Below are 16,395 nucleotides of genomic sequence, written 5' to 3'. Positions count from 1 at the left end.
AGGCGCTCCATCTGTTGGCACTCTGATAACGCTCGTGCCCAGTCCTTTCCAGCTTGTTGCACTGAGGGAAAAGAGAAGAGGTCGTTACCATGTTCCCTAAATAGTACAGAATAGCAGCCACTGATTATGTTCATTCCAAGCAGGCCAGGTACAGCAGTTTTCCGCTGCATGGAACCTGGGTCACGGGGACCTTTTACAACCAGGATGCCCATCCGTGGGAGGACCATGCCCAGGACTTCAACATCAAGTTCCACATACCCCAAGTATGGGATGTCCAATCCATTGGCTGCTGTCAAGTGAAGCCAGTTACAAGATTTCAGCTGTTCGTTTGTTTGGGGCTTCAGGTGTTCTTCAAAGAAGGTCTGTGTTACAGTAGTGACCATTGACCCTGTGTCTAGCAAGGACGGCACCATAACCCCCCCTATGTTGACCTTAACCACCGGGCAATGTCCAATTAACCTAGATTCTAAACTGGCCTGTTTGGAACCCAAAAATCCCCCTCCTGTTGCCGGGTTCCCATCAACAGAGGGCGCTAGTTTTCCTGATGCTCTACTGCATTCACCTGTACCCCCACCCTTGGACCCTGGCCCCTTGGACCCACCCCACCTGGGAGTCCACCAATGTTAACCCGACAAAACCTCGCAATATGGCCTGCTCTATTGCATCGCCTGCATATTGGTTTACCGTCTGGTTGGAATTGGTATGGCTTTGGCCTGTTGCCACTGGAGATGTCCTGGGGATTCACATAGTTGTGCGCAGAGGGGGGGCGAGAGGAAGAGGGGCCTAGGTGTTCAAGAATGGCATCGAGTTGCGCCTGCTGTCGGCGTAAACACTCTTTTAACTCCCCCAACTCATCACTGGGCTTAACAGAAATGGCATTAGTATCAACATCACAATTATCCACTCCCGAGGCCTGAGCGTCACAAGAATAAGCCCGAGCTCTTTGAGTACCGCTAGGGGGCCCTCGTTTTTCCCATTTGATGGCTACATTACGTACTTGACTAAATGACTGGTTAGGGTGCTGCTGAACCAGGTAAGCCAATTCACGCTGTAACTTAGCATCACGTACATTCTCAATGAAAGTGTCACGAATCACCAATTCCGGGTGTGAAACCCCACGTGGATCTTTGCCTTTAAGCAGCTCCATCAAATGTAGCAAAGCATGAGAAAATTCACGGATAGATTCATTATCCTGTTGTCTGCGTTGAAAGAACTGCCTTTGTAGTGTCACATAGGTCTGATCACAACCAAAGTTATCCAATAAAATATTAAAAATAGACTCAGGATTTGCTCTGTCTGCAGGAGAACCAAATTTAATTTCCCTCTTAGCTTCCCCATCTAAGAGATCACAGAGAAAGGCTGCCTGTTCAGCTGGAGATGTATGTCTCACTGACAGGGACTTTCGCGCCTCCTCCACCCAATTCTCCACAGTTAAACCATCCTGAGTCATAACGCCTGAGAAGCGTGGACATTTCCTCTCTCTCGGTGCATAAATATACACCCGCTCTGGTGCTGAGTTCTCGCCAACACCGTCAGCCGCTACCTGGCTAGATGGCCCAGGGGTCTCTGTATTAAAAGCAACATTACCCCTGTCTCGCAGCCTGTTATTTTCTGCCTGTAGCTGCTCCACAAGCTCGGTCAGTGCCCTGATTTGTTCATCAGGTTCAGACATTTTTTCCAGCTTTCAACACAGCACCAAACTATGAAGAACCTAGGGCAGCGGTGAACACCACCAACAGAAATGTCCAGGATATGTGCTTCCAGGTGATACTGCCACTAGGAGGCGATGAGGTCCTCTTGATCTCCTGGACAACCACTGCTCCTTTCCTCCAACCCTAACACGTTACTGTACAAAACTCTGTGCCTCCAATTCATAAACACAAAAAGCCTCTGATCCTGCCGACAACGCCAAATGTGACCAAATGAGTGCTGCTCATACCCTTTTAAACAATCATCTGGTAATCAAAATCCCCATGCAGGTAATGGTAACTTTAGGGAGAGACAGAGGCTTCTGTGTGTACAATTATATCACATTTATTGATAATCACAATTAAAAGAAACAAGCCATCCAACAGATAAAATGGGTACTTTAGGTACGGGACCGAGGGACACAATAACACCTCCTACTACATCACTGCAAACGTAAATAAAAATAAATAAAAGCACTGCTCAAAGGCACAAATGAGCACACCAATACTATTAAAAATACTATAAAAACGTCACACTGTAGAAGTGGGGAAAGGGGGGGGGGGGGCCCGGTCACCATGTACGAAGTACACCAAAATAAAATAACACTTCCTACAAAAATAGTTGAGGCACGAGAGTAGCAACGCTTCAAATAAAAACTGTATAAAAATAAAACTGTATAAAAATAAAACTGTATAAAAATAAAATGGAGGAAAGGAGCAATGGCTGCCTGCTGACCGCTGTGTCACCAGTCCAGCCTGCAATATACACAGACCAATTAGACACTGAATACTTATACTGTCCATCATCATATACTGGCCAGTTTAACACTCTACCTCTTGGGCCTACAGCATTTACTTGCCCAGCAAGTAAGGGTAAGGCTCAGGATCCTCACGGGAATTCAGGTCCAGTCTAACACAGTAAGAAAACAAAATAATATTAATTCTTAAATTAACAATATAATGAAGAATCAGACTGAAAGTGGTTGCATGCCAATGCATGAGTCATACCTTGTTTCTGTTGCTAAGATGTGTGTGTGTGGAATCTGTCCCCAACAGCACCATTCACAGTCTTGGTACTTTAGACACACAGGTGCTGCACTCACACCCACACACGCACGCACTGATCCCAACGGAGCAAACGAGAACAAACGATACTTCCGCTCTTCTCACGAGAGTTTATACAGGCTCAGATTACTGCTCTGCATGAGTCTAGGTAGGTGGCTCCCAGGTCCTAGTGTCCCACCCGTCACATATATATATATTTTTTTTAGGCACTATCTTCCACATTCATTCAGACACTTTACACACTTAAGACACACTTAGACACTTTACATTTGTGTACTTTGTATTCCAATTTTAGATTTTTATCAAATTTTTCTCCTTTCTGTAACTGTGTATTTCCCTTGTTCACTCTGCTCTGGCACACCAATTTCCTTTGGGATTAATAAAACTGATCTTATTTTATCTGGTCTCCCAGAACCCCCTCGCCTTCATTTCTCTTTTTTCCCCAAACCCTATGTCAATCTGTAACAAAGCAACACATGTCTTCAAACGGCTTTATTAATCCAAATGACTTTTAGCTTCTCCATACAACATTTCTTATTACCCTTTTGAATACATTTTCCAGGGGATAAAGGTGAGAGAGGAAACAGTGGGACAGCTGGGTCACCAGGGATCACAGGGAAACCAGGACAAAAAGGTACAGTGTTGTGTGGGTGACTGTTACCGTATTTTCTGGACTATAAGCCGCACCTGTATATAAGCCGCATCTTCTCTATTTTTATAAAAATAATTAAAAAAAAGATATACAAGCCGCACCTGCATACAAGCCGCATCTGCTCTATTTAAAAAAAAAAAATTGCAAGCCGCAGATATTTATGTTGTTAGATTAGATATTTACTACATGTACAGAAGGATTTTGAACTGTAAATGATGTACATGTTTGTACCTAAATAGATCCTTTCCTAACGGTGTCTTTTAACACGGCAGCAACTTTGCTGATTAAAACGGGACAGAACCAAGAGAAAATAACCAGTATTTATTAATCTATTTATCTGTTTGAAATCTGCTTCTACCTACTTCTATCTGCTAAAGAAGAAGTAGCGTATTCTTCTTTGCATTTATTTTGTCTTAGTTTTGATTCTAATTCCGGTTAGAGCGCCCCGAGCAGTGGAAGAAAAATCCACAGAATAGCCGCACCTTTGTATAAGCCGCACGGTTGAAAACCAATGAAAAAAGTAGCGGCTTATAGTCCAGAAAATACGGGTATTTATATTTTTGCCAAGTTTTCTTAGTTCTCACACAATTGCCTGTTTTGTGCAGGGGATGTTGGCTACAAAGGTGAAAAGGGGGATGTAGGGTTACAAGGTGTCAAAGGTGAAAGAGGTGAGAATGGAGGACCTGGCCAGAATGGGACTCCTGGGGGAAAAGGGGAACCAGGACCACAAGGGCCAGCTGGACCTCCAGGTGCTGCAGTGGAGCTGGGTCCCAAAGGAGACAAAGGGGATAAAGGGGACTGCATCTTATTTGGAGAGAGAGGACCAAAAGGTGAGCGAGGGGACACTGGGGCCCCAGGTATTCCAGGTGGAATGGGAATTCCAGGGCTGAATGGGAAGCATGGTGTTCCGGGCCCTGTAGGCGTTCGCGGGGATCAAGGACCGCCCGGACCTCCAGGAGAACCAGGCTTTCCAGGGCCACAGGGACCACAAGGCATACGAGGGATGTTTGGGCCAAAAGGGGATAGAGGTTACCCTGGGATGAGAGGTGATCGTGGATTTCGTGGCATCAAAGGAGCTAGAGGAACCGGGATTCCACAAAAACGCTCTGCCTTCAGCGTAGGTATTTCTCCAAGAAGATCCTTCCCTCCCTCCGGCTTCCCAATCCGCTTCGACAAAATCTTCTACAATGAACAAAACCACTTCAATGTCACTTCCAACAGCTTTACCTGCGTTCACTCTGGGGTTTATGTCTTCTCCTTCCATATCACTGTACGCAATCAACCACTACGAGCCACACTGGTAGTAAATGGATCACGGAGAGTGCGTACACGGGACTCTTTATATGGACAGGACATCGATCAGGCGTCCACTCTGGTGGTGCTGCGGCTCGCAGAGGGCGATCAGGTGTGGATGGAGACGTTCAGAGACTGGAACGGCGTGTATGCCAGCAGTGAGGACGACAGCATCTTTTCTGGGTTTCTACTTTACTCAGACAAGGTCTGACACCCGACAACCTCTTATTCTACTAAAGTGTTCATCTTGTCTATGCTGAAGAACAAACACTCGCGGTGCTACACTATATTTATGAGCTGCCTAAAGATTGCAGCGTTCATCCCTTATCATCTGACTATATTTTATCCTAATTCCAATATCTATACTTGATTGTTCCTCTTCTGTGTCCTATTCAAAAGTGCAACGAAGAAACTCCAAATGAATGAATACAAACAGACTCAATAAATAATAAATAATAATCCTGGTTAAATCCCAGAACAACAACGCAACATAGAGCAATAATTATGATAATGAAAAATAATTACATGATATTTATATGTACATATTTTTAATGTATAGTATGTGTATGCATTGTGTTAAGCTGAACTGCATTGCCCAAGATACTCACAGAGGTTTTTCCTGGCTAAATGAAGGTTTAAAAAAAAATTATTCAAACTTACCAAAAAGATAACTTAAATTGAACTCTATGAAATGATGAAAAATGACTACAGAGACCCTAAACAGCTCTGCAGTTCAGAATGACTAAAAGGACATCCACACAGGGGTATTGAATGATTCACACTAACCCCAAAGACATGTAAATGTGCAGTTTTTTCCTTTATATAAAATGAGTCTTCAACTTCAAACTCTACATGACATATTTTAGCAAGGCCGTGGGAAGATGATTTGGGTTGGGGGTGCTGAAGAGAGGTTTCCAAGTAAATAAAAGACAGCAATATACGCCCACAATCTTTAAACACCACAAAATGTATTTAGGCTAATGTGAACCAGATATTGTAGACAGGTACATCATACCTAAAAATGGTGAATGGTATGAAGTGCTGCTTCATACACATTCATTTTGGAACAAGAAAATTCACAAGATTAAAGTGTTGTAGTTTAGTAACTATCTCACCTTTAAAGACATCTATCAAACCTTTTCCCTAATCTCCCTAGACTCGGCAACGAGCGCTCTGATGAAGCCTCTGATGTTGGCAGTCAGACACAACTGTATGAGTTAACTTAAGATAATTATCTCAACGATTCAAAATAGAAGCGCAGCATATACACGTGTGACTACTTCGTATGATCTATTAAACCATCTACATTGTGTTTACAACAAAATTCAACATTTAAAAAAAAAAACTAAGATGATATTATTGCATTTACTGTTTTTTTGTCAACGGGTGGCGGTGCTGACACTAACCCAGCAGGGGGCGCTGCTGCACCTTCACTTCCCACGGCCATGTATTTCAGCCATTGCTGCTCCTTTAAGCCTCAAGACCACTTGAGGCTTAAAGGCTCTAAAACCTGCTTCATCTCCTCATGTCAACCTGTCTCCTTATTCAATCCGTACTGTTGGCTGTTTAGCAGCTTTTTCCTCTCAATTTGAGAGGTCACTTATAATGACATCAGCTACCGAACTGTAAGAAATAGGTAACCAGAGAATGTGATTTGTAGCTATATTAGTGACCTTACTGTAAAATCTTACTAGAATGAGAAATGTTCAGTAGTATGTTCTATTATGCTAAGAGACCTGGTTTTTAATGTGCAAAAAAAATTACTGTACAATAGAGTTGTAAAAAGTAATTCTGCCCTTAATAATAAAGTCCAGTACTTCATTTAATTCACTGAATCCTTTATTTGCACAAAGAAAGAACATAACTGTCTCCAGCTTTGATCATTTGGTTGGTTTTGTGCAAATATCTGTACAAAGTTGATCCCAGACATTGTGAAAAATGTATATTAGGCAGTTAGTTATATGAATATGAATGATAAGGTGACCTAAAAACATATGAAACTGTTAACGAGTCTCATTCATCAACAGTTAAAGGGGAAAGCACAGCAGGATACATTTACTTCAAATCACCCGTGACTTCGCCAAAACTTTTGGCCTCACTCCACCTCGATACACCCAACACCGGCACCTTGGCCTTGCAGCTGTACTGCCCTGGAGTCCTTCTGATTATGTCATGGTTCTCTGAGGTTGCCGTTCCCAGTCGGTTGTTATTCCTGTAGAAATAGTAGTGTAGCGGCGGGGCGGGAGCACGGGCATTGTATTGTACGTGACAGATAAGCTTCATTTTATCGCCTTCAATGAAGATGCTTTCAGTATCAATCTCCAATACTGGCTGTGACAGAACCTCTGAGAAAGGGTAACAGGAGACAAAACACTAGTGACACGCTGGTATAATCATTTATAGAAATTAATTTAATCACTTTTATACAACATTTATATGAATAAAGAAAATATTTATTTCAGAGAGAGAACCAAACTCACCTAAGACTTGCACAGGCGCAGCAACTGAAATCACAGAGTGGGTACGCAGATTCATATCAAAGGACACCCTGCAGGAGTACATGCCGTTGTCCTCAAGGCTCACGTTGGCCAACACCAAGTGTAAGTTGCGGCCCTTTTGTCTCATTATTTCAATGCCATCTCTGTACAAGATAGACTCGTGAACAGGAAAGTTGTGTCGAAGGCGGCATGTCAGCTTCAAGGTGTCTCCAACGAGGCCGGGTTCCGATGGGACGTCGAGGATAGCCCATCCTCCTGTACAAAGATTACAAAGCAGAGATATGCCTCTAAATAATTCACAGGCTGTTATTCCTAATTATGAAACAGGCTAATGGCAGCTTGTTTTCCAGTCCAGAAGTGGAAAAGAATCTCATCATGATATACGACATCATCCAAAAAACAAGATCTTACCATCCACATTGATTTCCACAGGTAGACTTCGCTGAGTTTTCATATGCCCCACCGTTATCGTGTCCCATATCCCCTGGCAGGAAAACTTCCCACTCTCTTTAACGTTGGCGTTCCACAGCTTAAAGATCTCTCCGTACTGTGGAAGCAGTTCAGATGCCCTGAACCACTGGAAAGTCCAGGTAGCATTGTAGTCCTCGGGAATGCTGCATCTCAGCTGCAGATTCTCTCCAGAGAAGATCCTTGAGGTCCCTGAGACTATTTCCACTGTTGCCCTAAATGTTATCCTGGGAACTAGAGAGACAAAGACATGACTAAACTCTGTGTGTCCGCGCTAACTGGGATCCGTATATTTATTCAGCTCATGCAGAAGTGTCTACATTTACAAAAGGTAGCAGATACATTTGATTGCAGTAGTTTTTGATGCATACCTTCAGGTACGACAAGCTGTGATAGTGCCGATAGAACTGAAACAGAAAATCAACAAGCACGGATGAAAACTGAAGATAATTTTACCATCAAATGATTGAAATACAATGATGTAAAAGAAGAAAAACTCACCAAGGAGAGACAGAACCGTGTCCATTGTGTATGTTCTGCTTGTCAGAAATAGAAACGGATGAGGTTTTATCCCAAATCAAAAGAGAACTGAAAATGCTTTATTTTTCTTTTTTCATTTTGCGGCTTGACACGAAACAGGATATCCCCATTTGCAAAAATACTGAGCTCCCATTTCTAAAATCTTTTTTATGTCAACACCCAACAACAAAAATATGAACAAGATCAGCATTTTTTAAATAAATGTTGTATTATAAGTTAACAGACAGTTCATACATTTAAACGTTTCTGTAATAGTGATATGGTAATTAGCTATTTTTTCCTGTTATAGAGTTATTAATATTTAAAAATAGAAGCCTTTGGTTTTCTTTTATTTAAGCGTATCTCATGGGAACTTTATAATATGAAGAAATGGGGGAACTACAAAAGATCCATTCCCAGAATTATGACATCGATTTGAAATGTAATAACCTCCATTGTGAAACAGCAGAAAGTAAAATGAAACTTATTTCAGCTAAAAGTGGGGGTATTTTTCTTGCAGTAAGATGGGGGACATTATTGTTATTTTGAAACTAAACATTAAGAATCCAATATCTTTATTTGAAATAATTTTGTTATATAAATGATCTTCCTCTGATTTTTACTTAAAATACATAAAATCTGAGGTTGCTATATACATTTGCATCTTTATCAACTTGCTTATTAAAAAATGAATTCCCGATGGGGAGATGTTGTGTTGTATTTGGATACTGATAGAAGTAGGTTGCAGTAAAAGAAGGGGAATTGTCTTAATAAGTAATCTTGCTGTCTGTATTATTGTCGACTTAATATGCACTTTTTGATTGTCTGTGTATGGGGGAAATGTTCTGTTATTTGTGAAAAAGGAAAAAATAAAAAGTTATTAAAAAAAAAAAAATGAATTCCCAATATGAAGAAAAATGTAGCTTTCTCTCTGAACTTTGAGTAAACATACTATTGTTTGGTGTTGTCACGTGAGAATTGAAAAACAGGGAGGACACAAGCGTGAGTAGATTTTCTATTTTTCTCAATCATCACACACCCATAGATGCAAATACACCAATACCGTCCCAATAAGTTACATTTAAATAAAAGGCAGTATTGAGTTCACGTCTCTCGCCTGAAACTACCAAACCTATAAGATAACAAGGATGTTTTAAAATACCTGATAAATAACTTCTGCATACAGTGCAACAAGAGGTTGTTCAAGCTACACTTGACATTTGCATTAAACTCCGTTCTTCAAATAATTTCACAGCAGCTGCAAGGCTGACTATGCTGTTACAAATAAAACATATTCAAATCAAAGAATAAAATAATAAAACAAAATGTGCCTTTCACATTTTTCAAACTATTGCCAAACACTTCCTTCACCATAAGACTGCCAAAACACAGATACATGGAAATAAACACTGTTTACACTAGTTTTACATCATCTTTTTCAGCTGATTCTTAATGTTTCCGAAAAATAATACAAAGGAAAAGTGCTTCAAAATAAATAATTTCTGCACTAGCAAAGCAACACTATAGTGATTTTATATCCTGGGATTGCAGGGAAACAGCTACAGCCTTTTTTTTTTTTTTAACTGCTCAACTTAACTTGGAGAGAGCAAAGATGAACACATTTCTTTCACCCAAAGCTGTTCTTTTAGCAAACATGCCAAAGCCATCTGATCAAAGAGAATTCATACAACATGCCTTCAGCCATTTTTTTGTAACAACTGTAAATATTACAGGATTCATGTTATTCAGAAGAACCGACACCTGCAACTCTGTAGAAAAATAAAATAATTTCTGTACATCCAACTTATGACTTGAGTGAGGCATGAAAACAAGACCATGATATCCACACACATAACCAGAGGACTACATGATTATGGACATGAATGGAAAATGCTCATGCAGCACGTACGTACACATGCACAACTGTCACCTTTTGTCCGGATAATTCGCCAGAATGTGGGAAGTGCATTCTGTTGTGTATCATTCAGGTGACCTAATATCCTTTTTTCCGTCTAATTTACTGAATATTCCAGTTAATTTACTGGATGTTTTGCGGTTCTATATGCCAACTTAGTCCTGTGAAAAAGATCTCATCACAGCCGACCATCTATACTGACTGCACAATTGTAATAAAAATTTTAAATAAATAAAACGAGAAAAGGGTACTGAGGTCTACTGATATGAAATCTTACAGTGGAATCATTTTTCTCCTTTATATACAAAGGAGTTGCTTCAGAAGATCACAACATTCTGGCTGACTGTCTCCTATCCAACACTCAATATACTTGGTTTCAAGAACTTGTTCTACTTGTGAAGTATTAGATGATAAAATCAACTGTACGCTTATACTCTATTTGTCTGCTAAATATCAAGCAGAAAGGCCAGCGATGGTCAATTTAGCTTAGAAAAATGAAAACAAGTGAAACAATAAGCTTTGCTTCACCCTGAAGTGACAGAATCCACCTGTACCATCTTCACAGTTCAACACTCTATAACAAGATGTTATTTGTACACTTAAGATTCAGTACAAACTTAAAAAATAAGAATATATTAATTAGCAAGTTTGAAATGCGCTAGTTTATATATTTGGTGACATAAACCGGATGGTACTTCTGCCTTCACCTCCGCAGCTTTGCATTTCCTGAACAGACGCCAAGGCGCTATCAATCTAATTTAACTCTCTACGAGAGAGAATTATAAACTTGTCCACTAACTTAACGGATGCGCTACTTTTTAGTCACTTTCAGAGCCTCTGAGGCAAAAAAACGGAGTTAAGAGAGATGGCTGGGCGGATATGGTATCCCATTCAGACAGCTATTGCACGTGCACACACATTGCTAATTTTAACGGCAGGAAAAAGGAGAGAGGATGGAGTTCAGCTCCCTGGGGAGTTTTTTTTTTTTTTTTTGGAGGTTTTCATATCAACCAGCAAACACCTGAGGTTCCAGCGGCGGCGGAAGCAGCTCATTCTCAACGTTATCAGAGTCAATCGCTGATGATGCCACAGGTCCTGTCCCGCTGGCTGTGGTGGCAGCAGGTTTTTCTATCTCTGGTGGAAAAGTCTCCAGAACGCTCTGCACCTTCTGCTCCACTTCATCTGTCCAGTCAATGAGGTCGCTCTCGAGCTGACGAGCTTTCTCTATGACACGCTCCTGCCTTTCGCCGAGCCCAGTTAGAAGGTCCAGACGCTTGTGGACCTGACTGAGCGCTGCACTGCCATCAGCACCAGTGGACACCGGCCAGTGGGGGGACGCCTGGCCTGACATGTAGAGGTCAAACTCCTCAGTACTTAGGTTCAGAGACTGCCCGTCCAGCTTCTCGATGAACGCCACTGAGCAACACTGGAAGAGGAATGTGGAGGGAGATTAGAGAAAATCTCACTTCTGAACATAAACATAAACGCTGATCTCCTATTAACAAATCTTTATTTTAATTGACCAAAGTTATTACATTGTTGATAGTTTGAGGTTCCAAGTAGTTTTCAGGGGTGCACCGATAATAAAAAAAGAATATAGTTCAACATACTGGTCTGAAACCCAGTTACCTTTTACGTTTAAAGCACTTAGTTGCCAGTTTATTAGGTATACCCAACTAAAAATAGTACGGTCTAATACAACAGTCCTGCCAGGAATTCTTCCTATATGATGACTAAGATGATAATCTTTTGTTTGCAACTTCTTCTTAATGTTAATTGAGAATGACATAGTTTTAGTCGCTGATGAATAATACAACTATTAACCACATAAATGCAAGCGTAGCTGTTCTCCTCACCAGATTAGTGAAGTAGTAACCATCCTCTCCAGTCATGAGTCTGCTGGGATTGGAGAAGCGGTTGATGTACTGGATGTTGGACTGCAGTCGTGGCGGGTTTGCTTTCAGTACAATGTAAATTAGTGTTGGGAGAAAGTCGTCTGCAGACGCTGCTTCTTTCTTGCTCACTTTGATGGCGTTGAAGATGTGTTTGCTGCACCGAGTTATGCAGGCCAGCTTGTCCTTGGGTACACACTTTGAATCCATTTCAATCACATCTGAAATAATACAGAGGTGTTTTCAGAATCATGAAACCTATTTATTTAAATGAATGAATGTATTAAAAAAAACCTGCATGACACTCACCAGTAATAGCTTTTACTACACTGTCAGAGACCTCTGGGATCTCCTCATCTACAGGTACACAAAGCATCTCAATGGTGACCCAGTGCAAGTCTCTGTAACAAAACACAATAAGGGAAATATAACTTTTCTATGTTTATTTTTATGTCAACTTGGAATACTCCAACTTTTGCTTGCAAACCTGATTCTTTTCTGAATGGCCAAGTCTTTCGTCTCATCATCTGTAGTCTCAGGACAGAAGACCTCTTTGTAAAGACGAGTCATCATGTACTTCTCTACTTCATCCATAACGCTCTCTACATGATCTGATGAACCTACGAAGCCCAAAGAACAAACATTAACAAGGAAAAAGAGTTATATTAGCAGTAATAATCTCTGTTTGTGATTATTCTTGAGAGAAAAAGTGGGGCAGTGCCTTTGAACTGGGTCTGAAGACGCTCTGAGAGGTTCTGGTAGAAGTCCTGCACACACTCTGACATCTCATCGGCTCCCATGTCCTGAAAAGAAATTTAAATAATTTAGATTAAAAATACGTGAATATCAGCTTAAAAGTACACCGGCAATAAAGATGACAGAGCTATACTCTTTGTGCTATTTGATTAAGTCACAAGGAAAGTTTAGAAGGATAATATTGGTAAAACAGAATTGTATGAATTATAAAAAATGAAAGTCTAGAAAATCCATTCACTCTCCATTTTTGCAACAAAGATATTTAATGACAATAATATATTACAGTGAGTGTGATGCTGATGGTTGTCAGCAGAGGGCGCTAAACCATGATCTTAACAGAAAAGCATAAATAGCCATCTATCAAACAAATTATAATGAAGAATGATAGGGTTTTTTTCTTCAGTTATCGTGACAAACCAAAAACAAAAAGAAAAAAGGAAACGCTTAAATCTGAAAAGACAGTGCAATGATGATAACTCTTTAAATATGTAAAAATTGACAGACATATTTCTCTTGAAAATGTTGCATGCTTTAGCATTTATGTTGAAGTTACTTTAGACACATTAACACCTGGTAATAAAATAAACATATGAATCAAAAGCTCTTACTGGAGTCTGGCTCTAAACATACGGATAATCTTTAATGAAGAGTGAATTATTATGGACTTTGCATAACAGATCATAGCTCACCCGTTTATACACCATGCTCTCAGTGAAAGCCCGACACTGTTTGAAGATTTCTCTGCCAGACTTCAAGGGCTTGAGAAAGTCGATGAACTCTCTTGTCGCATGGTCACTGTCCAAAGAGGTATATCGGCTTGCTGAGGAGCTGGGGCTCGGGCTGGACTGTGCATCAAAGGGAGCAGCATCTGGTAGATGACATTTAGTGTTGCATTCAAAGTTAAAGAGGCTTGGACCATCTTTTCTTTGTCTCTATAAAAACATGTAGTAGTTAGCACTTTAATCAGCCTACATTTTTTCATTTTTACAAAAGGTTTTGGAGTGGGTTTAGACTCTGTAAGTGTTAGGGAACTGATTGACATACTTGGTGATGTAGGATTGCAGCTGCTCAACAACTATGGGTGTCTTTAATGTATTTAATGTATAAACTAAATGTTTTCACCGATCTAAATACCAGGTAGACTAGTTCTGCAGCCACATTATTTTACCATGATGCCATGCTATGATAAAATGTGAAGTGTATGCCTCAACGAAATAAGGAAACCAGCATATGTTGCTCCAAACCCGGTTAACTAGTTCAACAACAATGATACCTTCACAAATAAGCAAGTTAATGACGCCTTGTGTACAAATGCATGTCCATGCCATAAAGTGCCAATAGCCAAATGGTTCCCCCTCCTCTTTATCCCAGAGGATGCACAATCCATAATTGTAACAAAGACATTTTGTTTACTGACAATAAAAAACATTTATATATTTTAGAATCCGGAACATGCACTGTAGACTTAACATCTTATTATACTTTTAGAGACCTGGAACACCCTGACAGAAACCTGAATATTGACCCATTTAAATAGTAACTTCCTGTAACCTGACCGCCCAACTTTAATATTGTGATATATATATATATATATATATATATATATATACACATACACATATACATACATACACAGTACGGAACAAAAGCTTGGACACACTTCCCCACTTGTGAAGGTGTGTCCAAACTTTTGGTCTGTACTGTGTGTGCATGTTCGTATGTACATATATATATATATATATATGGATATGTATTTACACATATATATATATATATATATATATATATATATATATATATAAAAATGTCCAAAGGTGTTGTGTTACACTTAAAATACCATATCAAATGTATGATAAAGACCTACATATTTATATATAAATGCACTTAATGGCTTTCCAAAGTCTTTCTAAGCTCACATACTCAGTCTTAATCGATTTATGGTTATATTTATATTTTTTTTTTTAAGTTTGTTGTCTTTTCACTATTTTTTATAAAAGGTTAACATACCAAGTGCATCTGTTTGCATAATGCACCAACATCTATTTGAAACAGGGTAGAGTATTTCCCACTGTGTACCTTTTTTTGATGTTTTTGTAGATGGAGTGAAAAACTTTGTGACAGTGTTGACTTTGCTGGATTTTTCTTTCGTCTTTCGTTCTTCAAACTTGCTGAAGGGTGTAATTGCAGGCTGTGATTGGGTCTTTTGGTGTCTGATTGCATATGCTTCCTCTTCCTCTCTCTGTAGCCTAGGAAGAAAAAGACAGCACAACTGAGAACAGTGGCCAGGACTGTTGGACAAACCCAAACAAACACCATGAAGAGGTAACAGAGCAATTGGAAATGAATATTGACCACTCAAAACAATTCCAAGACAATGTCAGATAAAAATGCAGACAAACTTTTCAGCCAGTGCCCAGTCTTCTTGAATCTGTTTCTGCTTCTCTCGCTGGTTTTCCTCTCGCCAGCACTTGGAGCACAGGCCCTGCTGGGCCGTGTTGCCGTAAAAACCACATCCTTTCTTGCAGAGCAGCTCGGATTGGTCCAGATGGATCCCACGCCGTTGGCTCATCTTCTTTCAAATTAAAGGACAACTACAGGAGACGGATATATAAATGTGGAAATGTGTGATTTAACAACAGGTTTACAAGAGTTTTAACAGCCCGCAGTTAATGTTTAACTCAACATTATACTTGTATTTCAGCGCTGTCTTTAAAGAAACGCTCATAATACCTGCTAAAGGTCGTAATATATCTAGATTTGCTATAAATATCACTCAGTGAGATCCAGACAGAACTCTGGGCCGTTTCCAGCAGCTGAGGTCACACTAACTATTAGTCCTGGCACTTTGACTCATTTTGAGAGTCCCTCTCTATTATTTTTGGATAAATATCAAGTGTTCGCATGGCAAAGTATCACATTGAAGACGTTAAATCCACAAGTTGATGAACACCGACCCAGTGTTCCTGCAGCAGAGCTAAGCTAAACTAGCGACACAAACGTCGCATATATGAGCGTTGGCTGAAAGACTTATTTATCAATTCTATGTCAACATACATTTTCATCCGTTTCAAAATAGTTATCGGGTAACGTTATGTCCGCTCCCTCTCCGGTGTTAATGAATATTTACTTTAGCCAAGCAGCTAACATTATCCATTAGCCATTTTGGTCTTCGGTTACTTCCGCACTCTTTTTCTTCTTCGCGGTTGGAGGACATACAGGCGACGCTTTGGCGCCACCTAGCGGAACCTCAGCGTTACATTTAACGCTGCTGTGATGCTTTCATAGAGAGCCAATGTTGCAAAAGTTACCCCCTTTTCAGAAGTCAATTTAGGTTAACTTAATTTTTCTGAAGTGTTTAGTTTTTAATAAGGATGTTAAGAGTGTGGTTCATCAGGTTAATACATACAGAGAGGAGAGGATTTGTCCTTACTGTAAGATTAATGACATTGAAAATGAGTTCCATTTTTTATTTTATTGTCTATGTATCATGAGCTGCGTCAAAAATTATTTGATAGATGTAAGAATTTGGATTTGATGTGGGTAAGCGATGCTTAGAGACTCAAATGGATTTTTGATCATAAAATATTTGCACTTGCTGACTATTTGGAGAAAGCATGGGATAGGCGAAGAAAAGTAACATATATGTAAG

General features: G+C 40.0%; 2 protein-coding genes across 2 annotated transcripts; both read right to left on the bottom strand.

Annotated features, from left to right (window-relative positions):
• Nucleotides 1-6,530: 6,530 nt before the first annotated feature.
• LOC133441809 (high affinity immunoglobulin gamma Fc receptor I-like) lies at nucleotides 6,531-8,305 on the bottom strand. Its single transcript, XM_061719463.1, has 5 exons — nucleotides 8,166-8,305; nucleotides 8,036-8,071; nucleotides 7,608-7,898; nucleotides 7,179-7,451; nucleotides 6,531-7,043 (listed from the first exon to the last, which is right to left on the bottom strand). Exons 1-5 carry the CDS (start codon nucleotides 8,188-8,190, stop codon nucleotides 6,754-6,756), a joined length of 915 nt encoding a protein of 304 aa, XP_061575447.1. The 5' UTR covers nucleotides 8,191-8,305; the 3' UTR covers nucleotides 6,531-6,753.
• Nucleotides 8,306-8,462: 157 nt separating this feature from the next.
• On the bottom strand, nucleotides 8,463-15,938 carry rabgef1l (RAB guanine nucleotide exchange factor (GEF) 1, like). The gene is made up of 9 exons (XM_061719462.1): nucleotides 15,801-15,938; nucleotides 15,146-15,337; nucleotides 14,823-14,992; nucleotides 13,436-13,614; nucleotides 12,712-12,793; nucleotides 12,478-12,610; nucleotides 12,300-12,391; nucleotides 11,955-12,211; nucleotides 8,463-11,524 (listed from the first exon to the last, which is right to left on the bottom strand). The coding sequence occupies exons 2-9, from the start codon at nucleotides 15,313-15,315 to the stop codon at nucleotides 11,105-11,107; spliced, it is 1,503 nt and encodes a 500-aa protein (XP_061575446.1). The 5' UTR covers nucleotides 15,316-15,337; nucleotides 15,801-15,938; the 3' UTR covers nucleotides 8,463-11,104.
• Nucleotides 15,939-16,395: the final 457 nt, after the last annotated feature.

This window comes from Cololabis saira, chromosome 4 (genome assembly GCF_033807715.1).
Source record: "Cololabis saira isolate AMF1-May2022 chromosome 4, fColSai1.1, whole genome shotgun sequence".
Taxonomy (NCBI): Eukaryota; Metazoa; Chordata; class Actinopteri; order Beloniformes; family Belonidae; genus Cololabis; species Cololabis saira.
The sequence above is the reverse complement of the archived record's forward strand: the minus strand, read 5'-3'. Positions and strand labels throughout refer to the sequence as shown.